The sequence below is a fragment of the Tupaia chinensis genome, unplaced genomic scaffold (genome assembly GCF_000334495.1).
Source record: "Tupaia chinensis unplaced genomic scaffold, TupChi_1.0 Scaffold000159_1, whole genome shotgun sequence".
NCBI classification, from domain to species: domain Eukaryota; kingdom Metazoa; phylum Chordata; class Mammalia; order Scandentia; family Tupaiidae; genus Tupaia; species Tupaia belangeri.
The window spans coordinates 5,168,418-5,191,237 of NW_006159630.1; the positions used below are offsets into that span (position 1 = coordinate 5,168,418).

A 22,820-nucleotide genomic window follows, 5' to 3' on the forward strand; every position below is an offset into this window, starting at 1 on the left:
TCTCTCTGTCTCTCTATCTCTCCAGTGAGCACATGTGCTCTATAGCAAAAACCTCTCTTTAAAAAAAAAAAAAGAGCCAGGCCAGACGGCAGTGCAGTGGCAATGCAGCTAGGCTCATGGGAGGGGCCACCCTGTGTGCAGCAGACAAGCCCATGCCCAGCATGCGGGCTGGCTGAGCCTGCGGTGGACCGTGGGGACAACGCTGTTGGGAGTGCCTCTCTCTCTCTCTCCCTCTCTCATGGAAGAAATAAATGAGTACTTTTTAAAATTATTTATTTACCAGGGGGCGCATGTGCTCACCAGGGACAGAGACAGAGAGAGAAAGCGCTCCCCAGTGGGGTGAGATCACAGCACAATCCCTTCTCCTCCTCTTCCATCCTATAGAGATTCGGGGCACACATGCACGCACCCGGCATGATTCTCAAGCCACTAGAGCTGGAATTTCAACCGCCTGGTCAGCCATGTGGGACCCAGCTCCTTTGACGCCCAGGCCAGTCCAGTTTTTTCTTTTTTAAATTAATTTTAAAAATAGTTAACCCATTCACATTCCTGGCTCCTGTGCCCAGCACTCTGCCTCCCAAAGGCACCAAGGTTGGTGTCTTCTCTAGCTGCCACCACCCTGCCCCCACCTGCCTGGGACTCCCAGCTGACCATGAGCCACGTGGGGCTCAGTCAGGGGACCAGTCACTTTCTGCTGGAAAATCAAAGAGTGGGATGGGTAGATGAGAGAGAAAATAAAAACCCACTCTCAGTAGGAAAACACCCTCAGCCAGGAAGGAAAATTGCTGAATTCTAGTGGAATAAAAACACCCCTGGGCAGGGGCTGCGGCGCAAACCTGCCGGGTGGCCTTGCACAAGACACTGCATCTTCCTGGTGTCCGCCTCCACGCCGTGACGCGGCGCTGAGGCCAATCTCCCAGCCTCTTCCGAGCTAAAAATTCTCTGGTTTCATTCCTCTCTGCCTTTGGTCTGTGACTAGAAATAACCTCTCCAGGTAGTGCTCAAATTCCGGGACAGACTATTTTCTCTCCCTCTCTCTATCTCTGTGGGGGAAGGACCTAATTAAAAAGAATTCTCCCAAAGTGTTCACAGGTCTCTGGCTCCGGGTGTGAAGTGTACACGAGGTCTTCAGCTTCCAGAGACATCTCATCACGGAGCACATGGCCAGGGGCCACCCGGGTCCCCCATCTCCAAGGCCTGATGTCCATCTGCTCACAGCAGCCCAAGCCCACCTCCTGAGCAAGACCTTCTTCCCTCCCACAGTCATCAGCAGAAAAAGCCACACCCTGGCAGCCTGGAGCACCAGGAGGCACCCAGCGGAGGCTGAGATTCAGCTGGGCGACTAATGAGCTGCAGGGAAGCAGGGTCGGGGTCACTAACGAGGGAGGAATTATCCTCTCCCACTGTGCTTTCTTCTAGCCTGGGAGGGACCGACCTTCTGGTGCAGGCAGAAACAGCCTTCAGATGCCACCGTGAGGGATCCGCCCTCTGCTTCTGTCTCCTAAAAGGACAAATGTTCTCGAACATTCCCAGCACATACCTGCAGCCTTTGGAGCACTGGAGTCACTGCCAGTGCCCAGAGGAGCTGGCGCAGAGGAGAGGGGAGTCCGAAGGCAGACAGGCACCATTCCAGCTGCTCCCTAGCCAGAGCCACAGTGAAGCAAGCAAGGACCAGGTCCGAAAGGAAACAGAGGCAGCAGCAGCCCACCCTGGCAGGAGTCCAAAGTGGCATCCCACACTGCGATGGGAGTCCAAAGCGGACACTTTGTTCCCCAGTGTTCCTTCCTGGTGAGCCAACTCTGGGCCAAGAATAGAGCCGTGCCCGCAAGAGAGCCTGCGGAACTGGGGCTCATGCCTCTGGCTTTCAGCCCCATTGCAGCAGGAAGGTGCGTGCGGCACGAGGCACCCCCAGCCCTCCCCATACAGGCCGCACATGCTGACCTCCAGTGAGTGGGGGCTTCCCTCACCCAGTCCCTGCCCCCAAGCCTGCATCCCATCAAAGCTCCCTCCTCTCCTCTCCTCTCCTCTCCTCTCCTGTCAGGACCGAGGGCTTGTCCCCCTCCAGACCAGGCCTGTGGCAGTCATGCCCCATCTCCAACCCCTCTCCTGTCTGCCTCTGCACCAGCACGCCATGTGCTCAACCCCCTCCCATCGCGAGAAGCCAGCGAGCTTACCTTCTACGGGGCTGAATGGAGCTTTGGAAATAGGGTCCTTGCAAAGGTCACAGGTTCAGATGAAGTCATTAGGGTGGGTCCTTACCGGGTTCCTCATAGAAAGAGGAACCTTGGCAGACCACATGGGTTCTGGGTTCCGATCCGAAGACCTTCCTGAGTACACAAGGCACGTGCGTCCCCGTGACCCAGGGCTGGCTGAAGCTAGGGTGGATGGTGGCACAGGGACCTGGTGGGGTGCTGTCTCTGTCTCTCTTGCTCATGGAAGAAATGAATTGATTTATTTTTTAGAGAGGAAATATGGGCACAGAGACAGGTGTGAAGGGGCAGGGGAGGGCTGTCTTCAGCCAAGGGAGGCCCGAGGCTACCAGAGCTGGGCAGGGGCCTCCATCCCAGCCTGAGGGCCTCTCTACCAAGGTCTGGTGCAGCCCTGGATCTGCCAGGTACAACCTCTGCCTCAGCCACTCTGTTCCGCACCGCAGGTGGGTGCTTGTTCGGGCCGGGGAGAGCCGGGGCTACCTCAGTCTCCCACACCCAACTCCCATCCTCGTGTACCCCTCTTCTCACAGCCAAACTTCTGGGAGCCAACTCTGACACCCGCAGTCACTCTTCTCGGCAGCCCCACGTTCTACAGCCAGGTTCGTGACCTCTGTCCCCACAATGCAACCAGAAGGGTTCTGTCTAGGGTCCACAGTGACTCCCGTGTGGCCAAATCCTTCAGACATTTCCACTCTCCTTGACTTTTGAGCATCTGACATCATCACAGGCCATACTGTCCTTCCAGAAGCTTCCTCTCCATGGGGCTCCTGGCACCACCTCCAGGCTTCCTCGGGGACAGTCCTTGCCAGCCTCGTTCCTCCCAGGGGCCTTTAAATGGTGGCGTTTCTCAAGTCTCTACTCTTGACCCTTTTCACCCATCACTCGGCAATCTCATTCACACTTGAGTTCAATGACCCTCGACTGTCACTGTCACATCTGTCTCCACTCCTAGCCTCCCCTGCCTCGGCCCTTCACCCTGCTGCCATTCGCTGTCATCCTGGTGCCTCCAAACTCTGTACTTCTCCCATCTCTTGCCCTCAGAGAATAGCAGCACCCCATCCCTACCCAGTGGCTGGCCTAAGTTGCCCAGATCAGACTGGCTCTGGTCAGTTCCAACTGGTTTCAAGCAGCCGGACCCAGTTTGCATTGGTTCAGACCAGCATGAGCCCATCCTAGGCAAAACCAAATGGGTTCAAACCTCAGAACTCACGTCCACAGTCAGGCTGGACTGTCCAAGGAGAATTGGACACCGTTCCTGCCTCTGTCATTCTTGGGGACCGTCCCGGTCTCCCCTTGAATGGATGCCCCCTGTTGGATGCCGATTCCCAGCCTGCTGCAAGGTTGGCAGCCCCAAGAGTCCCCATCTAGTCCTCCTTATTTAAACATTCTCTCTCAAGCTTTCATCATTTGCCAGTTAAGTCAACTAATTTTCTACTAAACCCAATTTCACTCATGGATGGAGGAAGAGCTCAGTAATTTTTCCTCATGCCTTGTACTATTAATGATGCTTGAAATTATGCAAATAAAATTGATGAGCACAGCTGATACTGGCTAGCAGGATGGGAAAGGCTGCACTTAAAAATGCCCACAGTGGCCCCCGCGTTCCTCGTCTGCAGACAGCGGCTCGGGCTGCAGTGCTGGGCAAGGGCTGGGGTCCACAACCACTCCCCAGCACGCACAGGGTGGGGCGCTGGCTGGCATGGCTTGTCGAGCTGCACTGATGCTGCGTACCCCGCCTGCACCCCGGAAACCTCCCAGCAGCAAAGGCAGATGTGGATTCTGCGCACTGCCCCAACATCACTCCAGCGAGCCGGTTCATTAAAACACCAGGACACAAGGAGCCCAGAGAAGCTGGCTCCTCCGTCCAGCCCTGCAGTTTCGTCACGCCGAGACAGCTGGCGTGGACATCTGAAAATAAACGACCATAACGTACAAGCCGTGTCTGTCCTGTCGCCCTCCCCGCACGGGTCATTCCGCCCGCCCAGGGAGACGTTTCTGCCAAGCTGAGACGCAGAATTCCAACTGCCTCACGTCCCGTTGGCCTGTTTTCAGATGAGCCCTGTGCTGAGCCCACAGATGACTCCCAGGGCTGAGGTGAGGCCCCGGATGTTCCCACCTCTCCCTGCAGACGCCACCTGGGTCTGATGGCTTCTTGCCCAGGACCTCTGCCTAGGCTTAAATGGTTGCCACCTTGTTATGGGTTGGCATTATGTGCCCCAAAATTCTTATGTAAAGCCCTAACCCCCCAGTTCCTCAGAATGAGACCTCATTTGGAGATGGGGTTTTACAATGAAGTTAAGATGGGGTCACAGGTGCCCCTAATGACTGGTGTCACCTGGGACCTAAGGTGTCATGGTAAGGAGAGGAAATTTGGACACATACATGTACAAAGAGAGGGTCGTGCAGAAACAAAGACACAAAGACACAGATGTTGAGGTGACGTACCTCCAGGGACACCAAGATTGTCAGCAAACTACCAGAGGCTGGGAGAGACCTGGAAGAGATTCTGCCTCAGAGCCCCGAAGAAACCAGCCTGGCTCACACCTGATCTCAGACCCCCGCCCTAAAACTGCGAGAGTAACCATCTGCTGACCGTGGTGGCCTGTCGCAGCTGCCCAGGGACTCACACACCTCGGGCTGCCCACGGGTCTCAACCCTCTGCTGCAAGGAAAGGCCACACTGACCTGCCGGGGAGCTCAGAGGTGGGCCTCCACCCCGGCCACGTCTGTCACCCTCCCCTCCAACCCTTCACGAAGAGGAGGGAAAGCACATCTGAGAAAGGCGTGGCACAACGTGCTTTCTGGGCCAGCAGGTCCCTACCCGCTACCCTTGGGCAGGACATGAGAGGGCCCCCATTTGGGCAACCTCCAAGGGATCCCTCTGTGGCCCGCCCCCTTGGCTCGGCCCCACTCCTGCAAGCACGGGTATCCCGGGTGCTTCCGGAAGTGCAGACCAGGACGCAGGAGGGATCCTCACCCTCGTTCTACAAGTTTCGAGCCTGCGCCTGAGCCCCCATCGTAGGCCCTAATCCCACCCCTGCCCTGGGGACACAAGGATAGTCCTCTGGAACGAGCCATGGCATATGTCTGCACATCCTACCAAGTCCCCACCCCACAGCTCCCACGGCTCCCCAGACCGTGTGTGACACAGGCTTTCCACGGGCAGTTCGTGCTCATTAGCATCACCCGGGGAGCTTGAACAACTGGACGTCTGGGCCCCGGCCCCAGATGGATTAAATCAGAGCTGCCAAGAGTGGGGCCGCACGCTGGGGCGCTTGTCTCCAGCTCTTCAGGTTCTGCTGAGCCAGGGCTAAGGGCCCTCGACTGTGCAGCCACTGCGACGCCGACGCCCTGCCACTGTCCACACAACTGGGAATTCTCCTGGGGAAGGTGTTGTTTTTATTTTTACTCCGCTAGTTGCTTGTAAGCTGTTGCTGGTAGCAGATTTAGAAAGCACTTCCTGAGGCTCTCCCCTGAGGTGGCTGAGCTACTTACACCACTAGGCCTGCCTGAGCAAGATCCTTCACACATACACTCCACAGGGGGTCAAGGGCCGGTGTCTGAGCACAGCCCTGGGCCTGCCCGGCTACCCAACTGCAAATCAGAGGGGCAACCTCTCACCTCTCTTCCGGGAATTTCAGATCTGCCAGAGCCTGGCAGGAGCTGAGACCTTGGTGGAAAGACCCTGATATTCTGTGGCGTGTGGAGGGTGCATGAGTGCATGCCTGTGCATACAGGGTGTACATGTGTATGCTAGAAGCACTGTTTGCACAGGTGTACATGTGTGGGCACACGTGTGGAGGGTGTACATGCATGCCTGTGTGTGCACTGTGTGACGAGGGTGTGCATATGTTGGGTGCGCTGCATGTGCACATGTACATGTATGCACATGCATGGAATTTGCTTGGAAGTGTTTGCGTGGATGTGCATTTGCAGAGGCCAATGAGTGTGTGCATGCCTGCACGTGTGTGCAGAGGCTACATGAGCACATGTACACAAGTGCAGACAGGTGTGCTGCATGCAGCAAACAGATGTGTGCATGTGCAGGGTGCACACACAGGTGCATGTGAGTAGGGAAACAGATCTGCCAGAGCCTGGCAGGAGCTGAGACCTTGGTGGAAAGACCCTGATATTCTGTGGCGTGTGGAGGGTGCATGAGTGCATGCCTGTGCATACAGGGTGTACATGTGTATGCTAGAAGCACTGTTTGCACAGGTGTACATGTGTGGGCACACGTGTGGAGGGTGTACATGCATGCCTGTGTGTGCACTGTGTGACGAGGGTGTGCATATGTTGGGTGCGCTGCATGTGCACATGTACATGTATGCACATGCATGGAATTTGCTTGGAAGTGTTTGCGTGGATGTGCATTTGCAGAGGCCAATGAGTGTGTGCATGCCTGCACGTGTGTGCAGAGGCTACATGAGCACATGTACACAAGTGCAGACAGGTGTGCTGCATGCAGCAAACAGATGTGTGCATGTGCAGGGTGCACACACAGGTGCATGTGAGTAGAGAAAGAGATGGCAGCAAAGGGGCATTTCCCAGCCTTGCCACTTCCACCAGGGCCTCCCTTTCAGTCTCACAAGTGCATCAGCCCCATGGTCACTGCTCTGGCCCAGCACAGGCAATGGCAGTAGCCTGACCCAGCTCAGTGCCAGGCCAGGGAGTGGCCAGAGGGGGAGGCAGTGCTCTGGGCAAGGCAGGATTCAGGATGACAGCAGACAGGAAGGAGAGACCCCAGCACAGGCCAAGCCAAGTCTGCACCTCTCGTTGGGGGCCCAGCTATCTGCTCCTCTCACAGAAGGCTGGTTCTCTGAGTGCTGTGTTGAGCTGTTGCAAATGCGTGGAGAAGCCTTCCCATCCCTGGGGAGCAGGGAGGAAGGAGGCTCTCACCTCTCTGGCCCCTGACCTTGCACAGGCAGAGGGGAGAGCCAAGCCAAGTGCTGTTTGACACGCCTGACTTCGTCCAACTGAGGCGAGTGAGTGGTAGGGACACAGGTGGAAAGGTGCTCCCCACTTGCGAGGGACTCTGCATAGCAGAGCCTAGGATCGGGGTGCTCCAACACCCCCAGAAATCTTCCCACTTCTTAGAGGTGCTGATGGCCCAAACATCAGGTGCTCACTGCTCTGTGGGGCTGGCCTGGTCTGCAGTCTGTCACGGCCTCTAGTGGTGCCACCCACAAGTCACCTGAGACCTCTTTGGTCTCCTTGATGTCACCCTTCTCTTCCTCTTCCTCTCCATCCTCCCTGGCCCCTGAGGGAAGCTTCCAGGCCTTGCCTCACATTTGGAAACGTCAGCCGGCTCTCTGCTCCAGGCAGTGTCGTGCATCTCTGAGCTCTGCTCCCAGGGAGCCAGGGTGGGCACCGGTGGGCGGCAGTGACACTGGCGGGCAGCGGCAGCACTGGCAGGGAGCAGGCACACCACTGCTCCGAAGTGGCCTGCACATGAACAGCTGGATCTGCCAACCAATGCCCCCGGGCAAGCGCCGAGGGAGGGACGTGCAAGTTCCTTCAGCAGCACAGGAGCAGTCTGTGGGTTCAGCACCAGAGCTCGGAGACAGCTCCCCACTAGGTCCCTGCAGATTGGGTGACTTGAGCCAGAAGGGGTGGAGGTTCTATTTTCGAGCACACCTCCTCCCTCAGAACCCGCTCCCACCTGAACTGTGCTTCCCAATGCTGCCACAAACTGCCACAGATGACCAGCCCCTCACAGTCCCTGTCACCTGTGCATTCTCCCTGGAGACTTTCTCATCTTCACTAAGACGAGCGCACTAACCTAAATAAAGAATGACTCCAACGGGGTGACTTCCTGGCCACATGGATGAAAACCTTCAAGGCACCAGGTCTTGTCATGGCCCCGAAGCCACCCGCCCAGGCACCTAGCCCTTCTTCACTGTTGAACACCCCTGGTCCTTCTCCTCCTTCTAGCCGGGTGACCGGCAGAACCAGACCGCAGAGCTGAGTAGCAGCCCAAGGCTGGTGCTCCCTGCCCCGGTGGCCTAAGATTGTGGGCAGCTGGTCCAGTCCAGTTGGCACCCACGGCCAACACTCTCTAGCCAGGACGAAATGCTGCCAAGGAACACGGAGGCATCTAGAGTACAGGGCAGCAAGAGAGTGGGCGGGTGGGGGGAAGCACATCACTCACAAACCACCTGGGAGTCAGTTCATGGGCTGAGGAGGAAAAGTCTCTCCACAGAGGCCTGGAGGCCTTCCTCAGCTACGCCCCGGGGTGAAGTTAGAGCAAGCTCATCAAACCGCCAATGGAAAGAGCAGAACTACACCAGCACAGAATCCCCAACCAGAGGGGAAAAGATTGATCATTTTGATTACACTACAATTAAGAACTGTAGACAAACTGCAAATTAAAAAACAAAATTAAAAAAAAAAATGTTGCCAGAGGTCACGTGTGCTCACCAGAGAGAGAGAAAGTGAGGAAGTACTCCCCATGGGGGATGGCCATGCCGCAATTCCTTCTCCTCTCTCCCTTCGGGATTTTTGGAGAGCACATGGGCCCTGCGCTGTATCTTTCTCAGGCCACGGGTCCAGGACTCGACCCACACAGTCAGCCATGTGGGAACCAGCTGCCTAAACCACCACACCACCAGCTGGCCCAGAGATGTTTTTGACACAACTCACACAGGTTTCATAAACTTCACGTATGCGTGTAAAGGACTATGACTCAGGGGACCAGCAGTTGGCGTAATGGCTATGTTGCTGGACTCCCCACGTAGTCGACCGCGGTTCGCATCCCGGACCTGGTGACTTAAACTCACGCCAGGCGCGTGTGCGTGCGTGCCCAAGATCCCAAGAGGAGAATGGAGGAGAAGGGATTGTGGCATGGCCATCCCCCCGGAGGGGGTGATTTCTCGCTTTCTGTCTCTCTCTTTCTCTCTGTCTGTCTGGCAAGCGTACGCGCCCTGTAACGAAAAAAACTCTCAAAATAAAAAAAGGACTATGACTCAGAAGGACCCCCAGCAAAAAGGTGGGTAACAACAGGAAGGGGCATTTCACAAAGAAGGAACCAGTATGGCCAATCAATGTGGTGCTCAGGTCCATGGGGCATCGGGGTGTCCTAATGCCTTTACCCCTCAGCCAAGAAGTCTGATAACCTAAGAGTAGTTGAGAACGTGGCCCTGTGGGGACCCAAAACCTGGGGACGTGAATTGGTACAGCCACTTTGGAAGACCACCCAGTATTACTAAGTAAAGTTGAATGTTCGCACTCCCTAGGCCTCAGCCATTGGGCACCCAAGTCTGCACTCAAGAGAAACTTACACAGGTGCACCAGGTGACATGTACAAGAAAGTCCACTGTGGCCTCAATCAAAAGAACGCTTAAAGTAGGGAAAAAAGTCCATATTCAGGAAGCACCAGTAAATGATCGCGGCATGGCCACAAGGCAGAATGTTACACAGCAACGCCAAATGAACAGACAGCAACATGGGTGTCTCTGAAACCGAATGGGGAGAGAGCACGTCGTGGAGGCTGTGACAGTAGACGCTGGTTTTACAAAGCTCAAAGCGAAGACCAGACCTTAGACTGTTTACAAATATGAGCATATGGAAAAAACTAATTAAAAAAAAAACAGAGATGATAAACACAAAATTCAAGTTACAGGTTTCCTCTGGGGAGAGATAGGGGCTAGGTGAGAAGAGGCTTAGGCAGACACAGGGTCTGGGGTAGTATTTGCAATCTTAAATTGGATGGCAGCCTCATGAGAGGTTATTTTATTAGTGGGCATCATAGCATTAATTACACATAACATACATATTATATATAATAGATACTAAATATGTAATTGTATATCATTATTATGCATTAATATATAATTACATACGGGGTAACATAATTTGTAATTATAATATATTAGTACTGTATATGATATACATTTGGACATGTCAAAGTCACATAATAAATATTAATTTAAAAACCGTATGTATTTCTACATCCCACAGACATACATCATGCATCCCCCCAGAAACACACACACTCCTACCCCTCTGATGTGGGGACACTCATTGCCTTTAACTCTATTCTCCCCCAAAGTACCTAGCGAGCCCCTAGTCACCAGCCTTTCTCCTACAACAGCATGAGAGGGACCCTGGAAAGCCCAGTACCGGGGAGCAGGTAGGCATCACCCACCCTCCCCACCCCCTTTCAGGTCTCCCTAGTCTCAGCCCCAGGAACAGGCTCAGGAAGGAGAGAACCCAGAAGCTACGTGCAGCCCATCAGTACGGCAGGCAGACAGGACCCCACCTGCACGGCCCAGCTCAATCCCGCAAGTCAGTGCTTATCAGCTCCCAACCATGAACGCCGTCCCTGCCAACTCATCCCAGAGAGGGAGAGCAGGGCCCTGCCTGGGCTGCACTGTGCAAATACACTTCCTCGGCACATCAAATGTGGCCAGGCGTCAGCGTGGAGGAGCAGGTAGGAGGCAGGCTGAGCAGGTGGAGGAGAGAACTAGGGAATGGCAGTACCAGACAGAACTCAGGAAGCCTCCCAGTGTGGTGGGTCATGGACCAGCAGGGGCTCTGGGGGGATGAGCTCTTCTTCCTCCTTCCCACCCCACTGAGGTGCAGAGTGGCTCTCCCCAGCACTCACCTTTGCAGCTCCTTCAGTGAGACTGTGACCCGCAGACCATGGCCCAGGACATAGAGTGTGGCCAGGATGTCCGCCCACTGCACCATCTCCCCCAGAGGCCCACCCTTCAGCACCCTCGGGCTGAAGACGTCCCCAGACTCCTCTGTCAGGAAGCCAATGTGGCTATAATAGATACTAAATATGTAATTGTATATCATTATTATGCATTAATATATAATTACATACGGGGTAACATAATTTGTAATTATAATATATTAGTACTGTATATGATATACATTTGGACATGTCAAAGTCACATAATAAATATTAATTTAAAAAACCGTATGTATTTCTACATCCCACAGACATACATCATGCATCCCCCCAGAAACACACACACTCCTACCCCTCTGATGTGGGGACACTCATTGCCTTTAACTCTATTCTCCCCCAAAGTACCTAGCGAGCCCCTAGTCACCAGCCTTTCTCCTACAACAGCATGAGAGGGACCCTGGAAAGCCCAGTACCGGGGAGCGGGTAGGTATCACCCACCCACCCCACCCCCTTTCAGGTCTCCCTGGTCTCAGCCCCAGGAACAGGCTCAGGAAGGAGAAAACCCAGAAGCTATGTGCAGCCCAACAGTACGGCAGGCAGACAGGGCCCCATCTGCACGGCCCAGCTCAATCCCGCAAGTCAGTGCTTATCAGCTCCCAACCATGAACGCCGTCCCTGCCAGCCCATCCCAGAGAGGGAGAGCAGGGCCCTGCCTGGGCTTCACTGTGCAAATACACTTCCTCGGCACATCAAACGTGGCCAGGCGTCAGTGTGGAGGAGCAGGTAGGAGGCAGGCTGAGCAGGTGGAGGAGAGAACTAGGGAATGGCAGTACCTGACAGAACTCAGGAAGCCTCCCAGTGTGGTGGGTCATGGACCAGCAGGGGCTCTGGGGGGATGAGCTCTTCTTCCTCCTTCCCACCCCACTGAGGTGCAGAGTGGCTCTCCCCAGCACTCACCTTTGCAGCTCCTTCAGTGAGACTGTGACCCGCAGACCATGGCCCAGGACATAGAGTGTGGCCAGGATGTCCGCCCACTGCACCATCTCCCCCAGAGGCCCACCCTTCAGCACCCTCGGGCTGAAGACGTCCCCAGACTCCTCTGTCAGGAAGCCAATGTGGACGAGGATCTGGGAGGGGAGAATAAAGGGTCAGTGTGGAGGAGCAGCAGCCCTCAGGCCTGGCCCCCATCCCAGGGAGACCAGGAAGCAGCAGACACGATCTCCGGGCCAGGTCTAGGCAGGTGCTTTCTGGCACGAGAGTGACTGTGCAGGCTTGGGGAAAGAAGTGAACAAGACAGTCATGTGCCTGCCCTCCCAGAGCTTACGGTCCAGAAGGAAGAGGTGGACAACAGTAGACACAGACAAGAGGGAATTTCATGAAATGGTGAAGACTCTGGAAAAAATAAAGAGGGCGAGATGAGAGAGGGAGGGCTGGATGGATGGACAGATGGATGAGTAGATGGGAGAGTGGATGGATGAATGGGGAGGTGAGCAGATGAGAGGATGGATGGGTGGATGCATGGATGGGAAGCAGAGGGGTGGGGAGACAGATGAATGAGGTGAGTGGGTGGGCGGGTGGGTGGAAAGGGCAGATGAGTGGGTGTATGGGCAACAGGTGGAATGAATGGATGGGTAGTGGGTGGGTGGATGGATGAGTAGGTGGGCTGAATGGATGGAGGAGTGGGTGGAATGGATGGAAGGGGGACTGGATGGGAGGATGGCTGGGGGGATGAATGAGGGATGGGGGGGGAGGGAGGTGACTGGATGGAAGGATGGCTGGGTGGATGAATGAGTGATGGGTGGGTAGGTACATGGGTAGGTGGGAGGGTGAAGAGATCCAGATGCCCACAGGACACAAGACCCCTCAGAGGGCTTGTCATTCTGCCTGACCTTGAAAAGGACCAGGAGTCATGACATGCATCTATCTTTTTCTTTTTCTTTTCTTTTCTTTTCTTTTTTAAGAAAGAAAGCAATTTTTGCTATAGGGCATGTGCACTTTCCAGAGAGACAGAAAGTGAGAAATCACACCCCCCAGGGTGGATGACCACACTACAGTCCTTTCTCCCCCATTCTCCTCTCAGGATTGTGGGCATGCACACACACATGCCCAGTGTGAGTTTTAAGCCACTGGGTCCAGCACTTGAACCGCGGTTGACTACCTGGGAGTCCAGTGATGTAACTGTTGCGCCACATGCTGGTCTCATGCATCTACCTTATCTGCTCTCCCCACTCCTCTCCACCTTGGGACACATTTGGAGAAACCCAACACAACTGTCTAGAGGGCCTGCCATGTCTCCGTGGAGTCACGGGGCCTTGGCACAACACCACGCTCTCCGAACTCGGCTCCCTGGATGGGCAGAGTAACGTACCTGCTTCTGCTCCCTCAGGTGGCCCCCCAGCTTCTGTGCCAGCCGCTGGGCGGCCAGTGCCCACTGGGCCGTGAGCCGCTTGGTCCTCTTCTTCATGAAGATCAGGGACTCCTTCCCGCTGCCCATCAGCTCCAGGAGGTGGGACAGGTTGCTCCGGAAAACAGCCTGGAGGGGAGTCCAGCCCTCAGCTCACGACCCACAGCCCGCTGCCCTGCAGACAGGGGCTGGCACCCTCCTTTGCCCACAGCCCTGAAGTCAAGAAGGCTGGCTCTCTCCCACACTCACCCCCAGCCAAGGTGGTCTGTCCCAGCCCAGCTCCCATGGGCCACCTTCCCCGAGCTCTCATGGGGAGATGGTCAGCTCTGACAGTTCCCGAGGACCCCCCTCCATTACAAGGGGCAGGGCTCAGACAGCAGGAGGAGCACCCGGGAACTGGTTAACTGAGCTCAGACTTGTCACCTGTTAAACACCATCACAAGGACAGCTGGGAGATCCAAGAACCAGCAAAGAGTCTGGCTTCCAGAGAGCTTCAGTGAGTGACAGCTATAACTACTAATCTACCCCACTGGGGGTGCCTCAGGGTCCCAGCCTGCCCGCAAGGAGCCCAGCTTTGCAACCCCCTACACAATGGGACAGGCACTGCCAGGCTGGCTCCGTCTGCCTAACAGACCACCCGGCAGAGGGCAGCCTCATTCCTGCCAGGTGGATGCTCCCCTGCTGCCCCTGCGGGTGTCCAGTCCAAGAGGCTAGCTGGCCTGCCACCTCCCAGGCCTACCTGGACTTTGGGGAGTGGCTTGGGGGCCATCCGGGTGGCCGTCTGGTTCCTCCAGGGTAGCGGAGGGCAGAACCACTCGACCTCACTGAGGTAGATGAGGAAGGAGCACTCGGTGCCATCCACCCCGAAGAAGGCGTAGCAGGGGTCGGAGGTCCAGCGGGCACGCATCCACTGCAGAGAGGGCCAGGCTGGGCAGGGAGCCGGTGCCCCTGCCCCTCACCAGGCTCCCCTGCGTGCACAGCCCCGGGCACCCTGCATCTCCCAGACAGGGCCTATGTGGCCGCCCTACGCAGTAAGGGGTGGGGCCGAGAAGAGAAGCTGCACCAGGCAGCTGGTCGCAGAGGACCCCATGGAAGCCAGGGGCAGCAGGACCACCATCCTGCAAGCCTGGAAAGAGGAGGGTCCTGGGAGAGAAGGCCGGGTCAGGACTCATGAGGGCAGTCAGAGGGGCCGCGTGCAGGGGCCAGGTGTCTGTCTCATCCATTAGTCCCCACCCCAGGTTACCCAGAGCAAGATCTGGCTGGGGGCTAAGGTCAGGGATTGCTGAGGTCAGGAGCAAGGGCTGGGGCAGAGCAGGACCCACGTCAGTGGTCCTCGCAGTCACTGGGGAAGGGCCCACCTTTAGGGGTACAGAGCTGCTGAGGAGTGGGTTTTGCGGCTAGGGCTGGCTTCCTCAGGGGACAGACACCATGCAGCCAGGAGTGGGCCTCTGAGGGCTAGAGGCTGGGCCAGGATGCCGGGGGTCAGTAACCGAGGCCCACTCCTTTCCCAAGTTTGTTGAGAATCAGGCTGCAGGAGGATTGGGGGAGACACGTGTATGTCACAGGTCGTTTGCTGTAAAAGTACCAAAGTCGCTGAACTCCCCGTGACTCATCCTGGGGACTTCGGGTGGGAGGGCTGGGTGGGCGAGCAGGCCAAGAGCCCCTCACCCATTTCCCTGTGGTTGGCCACTGCCAGTCAATGCCTGGGTCAGAGACCAGGGGCAGGGCACGGGGCCCTCGGTTGAAATCATGCCAGCCAGGAGCAGAATCCCAGAGCAAGAGTGACCGCCCCTCCAGCCGCCAGCCACCCCGCAGCTTCGGCCTCACCTCTACTTTCCCTGAGCAGTCAGGGAACTTGGGGTCACTGGGCGCCTCACACTGGTCCCGCCGGGCCTCTGACACTGTAGGGAGAGGTCAGCGTGCTGAGATCGTGGGTCCAAGAGCCCAAGGGAGGGAGGTGCATGGAGGGTCTGTGGTGGGCAGGGCAGTGGCCCCACAACCCTCCACCTAGTTCCCACCTGAGAGGCTACTGGCCCCACAGCCCACCTGCTGGGGTCCCCAGGCCTAACATGTTCTCTCCCACACCTCTGGCTGAGAGGTCAGACCCAGCAAAGAGCTGGCCCTCCAGACGGGCAGACTCCCTGCACTCACCAGACATACCCTAGCAGCCCTGAGAAGAGCAGAGATGAGGCCTGCCGCCCCCACATCTGGGGGAATCGAGGGGCCGCCGTGAGCTTCTCCGGGTGCCTTGCTCTTAGAACCATCAACCTGAGACTCCACAGACCTCCTTGTGCCAGGTCAGGGTGGGGTGAACCCCAAGTCACCCCACTGAGACTGAAGTAGGACCCAAAAGCTGGGCGAGCCACTGGGAGAAGTCAGGCCCTGCCCAGGTGTCCGACCACCCCGGCTCCACAAGTACCCAGCCTCGGCACCCAGGCGCGGGCCCTCCATACCCACCCTTGCTATGCAGGAGCAGGCTGTGCCGCAGGATCTGGTCCACCTTCCCCGCGATGTCGGAGACGTTCTGTGCGATTGCCTGGATCCGCTCCATGAGGACAGCGCCGGCAGGCAACCTGGGCAGGAACCAGGCAGAGGCCGTGAGAGGGTCTGGGCCACCTTCCCGGGGCCTGGGCTAGTGAGCAAAGGCAGCGGGGCTGCAGCACTCCAGCTACCCAGCCCCCCCCCCCCCCCCCAGGGACCACTGGGGGACGAGGCTGCACGTGTGCCCAGAGCAGGTCTGTGCGTGTCCACACAGGGAGCTGAAGCTGGCGGAGGAATTCCGGGCAAGAGCCTGGACAGGTGACCAAGGCCTGTTCCCAGACACGGCCTCTCCTCAGTCCGTTGCTCCGTCTCTTCCCAGAGGGGCTGTATCGTGCCAGAATGAAATCCCCCCAGTCGCCTGGGGACTCGCCAACTTGAAACTCTAGTAAATGGCCACTGGCTCCCTGGGCGTGCACCCTTCCAGGATGTTACGAGAGGTCCTAGCACGGACACCCGGCCTCCACCTCGCCCTCGGTGCTGGGCCTGCTGTTACCTCCGGAGAATGTACTTCCTGTGCCGATGGCGCCGCAGCTCTCAGGGCCGTTTTGGGCATCGATGCACTTACCTCCTCGCAACCACGCTCGGGGCAAGGGCAGCCAGGCGTCCTCCAGGAAGTTCTTGCCATTTTCGATACTCATTATTCCGTTTCCCCTGATTCTCACCCCACCCTGGCTCTGCAGGCCCAGGGCAAGCTCCCGATAGCTCTATCCCTGGCACCAGGCCCTCACTGCTACATGTAACAAGGATTTGCAAAGGATATTCACAACCAGGCTCTACCCTGTCTGCAAACCCCATGTCCTCTGCTCTTCAGGGCTGGACGCCTGCCCTCCCCAGCCACCTTCCCTCCCACCTCCACATGGAAATGGAGGAGCAGCATCCGAAGAAGGTGACAAGGGAGACAGGTAGGGACAATGCAGGGAGAGGGGTGCAAAAGGCAGACGACAGGGCCTTTTGCTTCACTGCCCCGCTGAAAGCAGGATGGGTCATCCGCAGCTCTACTGCAGCCACCCGTGAAAATTTGGCCAGGGCTCTCGCTCTCGCCGTGTGTGCTCGAACAGGCGCGGTCTGATCCAAAAATGCGGCCTCGACGTGAGCCACCAGTGTTTCCGTCGGTGCACGAAGGACAGAGGCTTCAAGTTGAACTAAATGAGCTTCCTTGAATGGACTGTCCAAAATATCCACCCAGTAAAAGAAATCATGCTGGCTATTTGTATATAAAATAAGTAAAAAGACAAAACAAAACAAAAACCCTTCAATTAAAAAAAAAAAGGCAGATGACAGGGAAGGGGAAACAAGGCCCCATGTACACGTGTGCACACACACACATGTACGAATTGTACATGCACACTCACGTATACATGAACACACACAGTCCAGTCCGTTCCCTTCAGTTTTGACAACTTTGGTCAAAACAAATAAAGAACTCTTATTTATTTATTCACTTATTTAGGTTTTTCCCTAGGGCATGTGTGCTCACTGGGGAGAGACAGAGACAGAGGGAAAGTGAGAAATCGTCCAGTTGGGGTGACTGTGGCCATGATGCAATCCCTTCTCCTCCATTTTCCTCTCAGGATTTTGGGCACACATGCACATATGCCCAGCGTGATTTTCAAGCTGCCTGGTCTGAGACTCGAACTGAGGTCAGCCATGTGGGAGTCTAGAGTCTTAACCACCCTGCCACCTGCTGGCCTCCACAAAAAACTCTTACTGGTAATCCGTGTCCGTATTCATTTCCTACGGCTGCCACAAACAAGTGCCTTAAAGCAACACAAAGTTGTCCCCACATTCTCAGGACTGGGGTCAGAACTTGGGGTGTCAGCACGTTTGGTTCCCTGAAGCTCCAGGGAGGCTGTCAGGCCTCTTCCAGCTCCCACTGATGGCCACAGTCCTCGGCATTTCTCGGCCTGCAGCTGCATCACTAAAAATCACTTGATCTCTGCATCCATCTTCATGTGGCCAACTCCCCTGCGGGTCTGTGTCCGGACCCTTCCTTACTATAAGGACACCAGCCCCGAAGGGCCCAGTCCACGAGGATCTCATCTTAATCCGTTACACCTGCAAAGGCCCTCTATCCAAACAAGGTCAGGTTCACGGGTCCTGGGGGCGAGGACTTCAGCATATCGCTTTGGAGGGCACAATTCAACCTGCAACAGCATTCTCTCAGATTGCAGGTGTGAGAAGAGGCTTGAAGGACAGCTGCTGCTTTTGCTCAGACAGTCTTTAGACAGGAGGAAGCGGGATATTTCTCATCAGTCCTCAAACTGTCAAGGAGGAGACTATTCTTCGGAGCTGTGTGGTTCTGGGCAAGTCCCTTACCCTCTCTGTGCTCACAGTTCTCATCTTTTAAGATGGAGACAACTCTGGTTGCTACCTCATGGACTGGAGTGCGGACACAGACATCAGGCACACAACACTGGCCCCGCGCAGACAGCACCACGAACATCGGTGATCTCACCGTACTGCCGCAGTGGATGCCGTGGTAAAAGGGGTTCAGACTTCTCCGTTATTGCCCTCCCTAAGGTTCCTTGGCTGTGTCTCCCCACTCACCTCTCCCCGCGAAGCGTCCGCCTCACACCCACACAGCGCACGTTCATGTGCCACGGCCTCGTGGAGGGCCACGAGCCACTGCGATAGCTAAGGTCATTTAGCCTCTCAAGAACCAATGTTCACAGGCCGGCTGGTGGCACAGCACTAACCCAATGCCCTGAATTCTAGACCCACGTGGAAAGGTTCAGAGTTCGCGACCTGAAGACTCTCTACACACACCGGGTTGACCCGGGCTGGCCAGCAGCAGAGCGTGGCATGAAGACCCTGTTCGGGACGCCTGTCTCTCTCAAAGAAGAAATGAATACATGGACTTAAAAATCAGAAACAAGAACAAGTGTTCACCCTTTGGGGGAGACATGCTCCCACTGAGAATGCACAGGTTAGACCCAAGAAGGAACGTGCCCATTCAATGTCCACCAGGCTCTGAAATAAACTCCAGGGGAAGGCGTGGCAGTGCTGTGCACGGCGACCTCCAGGGAAGGAGGGCAGGAGGGCAGGAGGGTAGGACGCTGCTCAGCTGACAGGGATGATGCCCGAAGACAGGAGGAGGCACCCACAGTGCAGGGGCCGGGGCGCCCTGGGGCATGGGGCAGAGCTGGCACCTGTCCTGCCTTCTCACAGAGACTTGGGACAAGCAGCCCAAGTCAGGAACCAGCGGGGCGTCCTGCCAGATCTCCAGGGACTCTGCAACAGATCTTGCCCGCTTCGACTCCCTGAAAACACCTCTCCCGCAGGAACCGGGTCACTTCTCTGAAACTCCCAGGCCACGAGGTGGTTAGGGATGGCTGGCCTGAAACCCCAAATGGAGTCCTGAGTCCTCAAGGACAGAGACGCTGCTTTAGTGAAGAGCCAGCACTGCCCAACATGGGTCACGGCCCTGGGACTCCTTCACTGTGAGCTGAATGGGGTCCCGCAAATTCAGGTCCACCCAGAACTTCGAGTGCGCCCTTATCTGCAGATGGCAGACGTGACGCATTTTGCATAGAAAAACAGAAAATGCATCATGACTTCTCCGACAACCTACTAGCTAAGATGAGGTCGTACGGGCAAGTCTGGCCCTTGAGCCAATGGCTGGGGCCTGAGAAGAAGGCGCGGGGATGACGGAGGCAGAGACGAGAGTGGCGCATCTACAAGCCAAGCAACGCCGGCATGGCTGGCCACCACCTGGACAAGGCAAGGAGGGAGCCTCTCCGGAGCCAGTGGCGAATGCCTGGCCCTGCTGACCCTGGGGTTCAGGCTTCTGGATCCAGAACTGGGAGGGAGTGACTTCTGTTACTGGAAGCTGCCCGGTTTGTGGGCATCTCTTACGGCAACCCTAGGAAACTAATACAACCACCATCTGCAGAATTGAGGGAAAACGCTTTCTAATCCATCGCAAAAAGAGATTTGGGTTCTCCTGGCCACCCCTGCCGTCAGGAAGGTATTTCCTCCAACTGTGTTCAGATTGCTGAGGCTCAGACTTAGTTCTGCTGCCCTCGTGGGGGATGGAGAAGCCGGGGGGGCCTAGATTGCTAAGCCCTGTGCCAGCAACCCCCCACACTACCCAGATTTACGAGACACAACGAAAGTCCTGGAGTCAGAGGCCTGGACTCAAATCCCACCTTCACGTTGCAGTTATGTGAGACCCCGGGCAACTCCCCCGGAATTCTGGTCTTAGTCCCACAGAAGCTGAGCCCCAGAGCCAGTGTGAGGACTGGAGTGGGGTGGGACGTGAGCGTGAGCGTGGCCCTGGCAGGTGCTCAGGAAATGCTTGCTGTGCTTCCCCCCCTCCTCTCTGGTCTTAGTCCCACAGAAGGCTGAGCCCAGAGCCAGTGTGAGGACTTGGAGTGGGGTGGGACGTGAGCGTGAGCGTGGCCCTGGCAGGTGCTCAGGAAATGCTTGCTGTGCTTCCCCCCCTCCTCCCAGCAGTCATCCCCTGGCCAAGGGACGTCGGAAGCCCAACTACACAGCAAAGCGCTTTACTTGCTTAGGGATTCAGCCAGTTTCCTACAATAAGCGATTTTGCATAAAACACATCACTAGCCCGGGCCTTAGACAGTGCAGATGGCATCTGTCTGACGTGACGAGTTCAGCTTGTTAGAGACAGGATGACCTGGAGCCACTGCTATACACGGGCTTCACACGGCACTTGCTATTTTCAAATAATATATGATTAGCTTCTTTCTCTGGTGCTGTTTTGCTGTTGTTGTTGTTTTAGTGACAATAAAAGTAGATTTCTCCAAGACTCAAACCATAGCACATCTATGATCTGAAAAGAAAGGTGGGAAGGAGGAGAGGGGACAGACTAGGAAGGCAGCGGGCGGCTGCCTCCAGCGGAAGCACCCCGGGAGCCCACGGCCTCGGCGTTGTCATGGGAGAGAAAAACCAGGGCTGACTCCACCAGGGCCAGGACATGCGGTGCCGGGGCCCTCATGCTTTTAGGGAACCATCAAAATGTTTATTTTAAATCTTGTAGATGAATGAACATGTTTTAATATGTTAATATATTTGTCTTTTTTTTTTTACCAGTGTAGCCATGAAATAAAACTTTGCTATGAGTTGAATTGCTCACCCCCTAATCAGATGCTGCAGTCCCAACCCTCAACTCGAAACATGACTTGATTTGAAAAGAGGGCCACTGCAGATGTAAGCGGTGAGGCTGACATCAGGCCACCCTGCAGCAGGGTAGGCCCCCAGCCTCCTGTGACACTGTCCATGTAAGGACGGGAACCGGGCTCCAGGCAGCACGGGGGAGAATACCGTATGACACTGGGCTTCGTTGCCACAGCCAGGAGCTGGGATGCTGAGAGAGCCCTGGCCTGGAGCCTTCCCTGGTGCCTTGGGGGAGGTGTGCCCGGGAAGCCCTCGATCTCAGAGTTCGGCCTGCAGAGCTGTGGGACAGTCCACTTCTGCTGTCCAAGCCATTCACCTGCAGCCCCGGGAGCCCGTTACGGTGTTCCATCTTTCTTGTGGAGGAAAGCCCTGATGCCTAATGCAGCTGGGGGAGCAGGGCTTTTCCTAAACCCTCAGGACGTGAGGCAAAGGTCCCCTCATGGTACTGCCATAGAATAGCCAGAGGGCATAGGGCTCGTTGCCAAGTGCTTTTTGTGTACCGTCTCAACCAGTGCTTGTGACAACACTGCAAGTCATTTTAACACCCCTATGGCACAGCTGAGGAAACCAAGGCTGAGTAACGTCTCAGGGTCACAGTCAGGTTCTGACCAGGCAGCCAGGCTGCAGAGCCAGCCCGGCCGGGCCAGGCAGCTGTTGGAAGAGGTCACTATGGCCACAGAGCTGCAGGTGGGGTGGATGCCCCAGGGAGAGGGCAGGGAACTGAGCCTTCCTGGCAAAAGTCTGGACACCCTGCAGTGCCCACAGGCCAACAGACGCAGGGGTCTCTGGTCCCTTGTCCTCAGGAAAGGAGGTGGCCTGAGGCCATGCCTGGAAGACTGGGTCCATGGGCAGAAGGGGCTGCCCCAAGATGCCGCAGACAATGTTCCCATCCCTCACTGCTGGGCAGGGGGTGCCAGGAAGTGGGCTTTGAGATAGGCCAGAGGACATCACTCATCACCTAGAGGCCCGTGCCCAGAGTGGATGTGGGGCTGGAATAAGGATCGAGGCTGTGACTGGGAGAGGCCTCCTTGGGGCTGGGGGCCAGCAGCCAACCGCGCCCTGGCAGGGGTTGGGGTGAGCTGTTCTGCTAGTGGTTTCCCTTTAACAGCCGCCCTGGCCTGCCGGGGCCATTATTGGGCACAAACGGAACTGTCTGCCTGGACAGGGGGACACGGGGACGAGGCCCTAGGCCCTGCTACCACCACCCCATGTACCCCGGTCTTCCGCTAATGCTTCCTCTAATGAGCCCTTCAGGCTGCTCCTCCCCTGCTTCACTGGGCAGGGGGAGGCTGCCAGCCCAGAGGAGGCTTCTCGGGGAGCACGTGGAGGTGAGGGGTAAAGACCCAGCCCACAAGGGAGGGTGGGGAGGGCCTGGAGGTCTCAGCAGGAGGCTCCCTGTCCTTGCACCTGCTCCTGCTCAGGGCCAGGCTCTGCTCTGGAAACGGGAAGTCCCGATGAGACACACACACACACATACACACACACACACAGCTGCCTCAGGGATGCCCTGAGTGGAGGAGAGCAGAGAGAGGGCAGGGACGAGCATGGAGCCTCCGAAATGGGTCCCTGCAGTCCTAAGGATGACCCCAAGAGCTCTCTCACCACCACAGGACAGTGGGAAACCTGGCCCAGTTTGCCCCTCCCACCTCCCACAGTCAAGGGCCCAGGCCAGGGCCAAGCAGGGAGCTCTGGCTGCCGCGGGGGGCGCCCCGGAGGCTCGGCGGCCTCCTCCCCAGTGATGGCCGGTTCCAGTCAGGTCCCCTGGCCTGGGAACGGGCTGTCCAGGACGCCGCAGGCAGAAGGTTTAATTCCGCGCTCCCGAATGATTGATGAGGGTTGCATTCAATTACGGGTATCGATTTCCCCGCAGCTGGCCAGCCAGCTGGCTGGGG

The 22,820-nt window shown here is 56.6% G+C and overlaps 1 protein-coding gene across 1 annotated transcript in view; it reads right to left on the bottom strand.

Annotated features, from left to right (window-relative positions):
• MGAT5B (alpha-1,6-mannosylglycoprotein 6-beta-N-acetylglucosaminyltransferase B) overlaps positions 1 to 22,820 on the bottom strand; it is a 77,636-nt gene that overhangs the window by 31,667 nt on the left and 23,149 nt on the right. The window contains exons 4-8 of the mRNA XM_006145726.2: positions 15,706 to 15,821; positions 15,076 to 15,149; positions 13,988 to 14,158; positions 13,213 to 13,377; positions 11,802 to 11,971 (exon numbers count right to left, since the gene is read on the bottom strand). Coding sequence (XP_006145788.1) covers positions 11,802 to 11,971; positions 13,213 to 13,377; positions 13,988 to 14,158; positions 15,076 to 15,149; positions 15,706 to 15,821 — 696 coding nt within the window. The remainder of the gene's footprint in view (positions 1 to 11,801; positions 11,972 to 13,212; positions 13,378 to 13,987; positions 14,159 to 15,075; positions 15,150 to 15,705; positions 15,822 to 22,820) is intronic.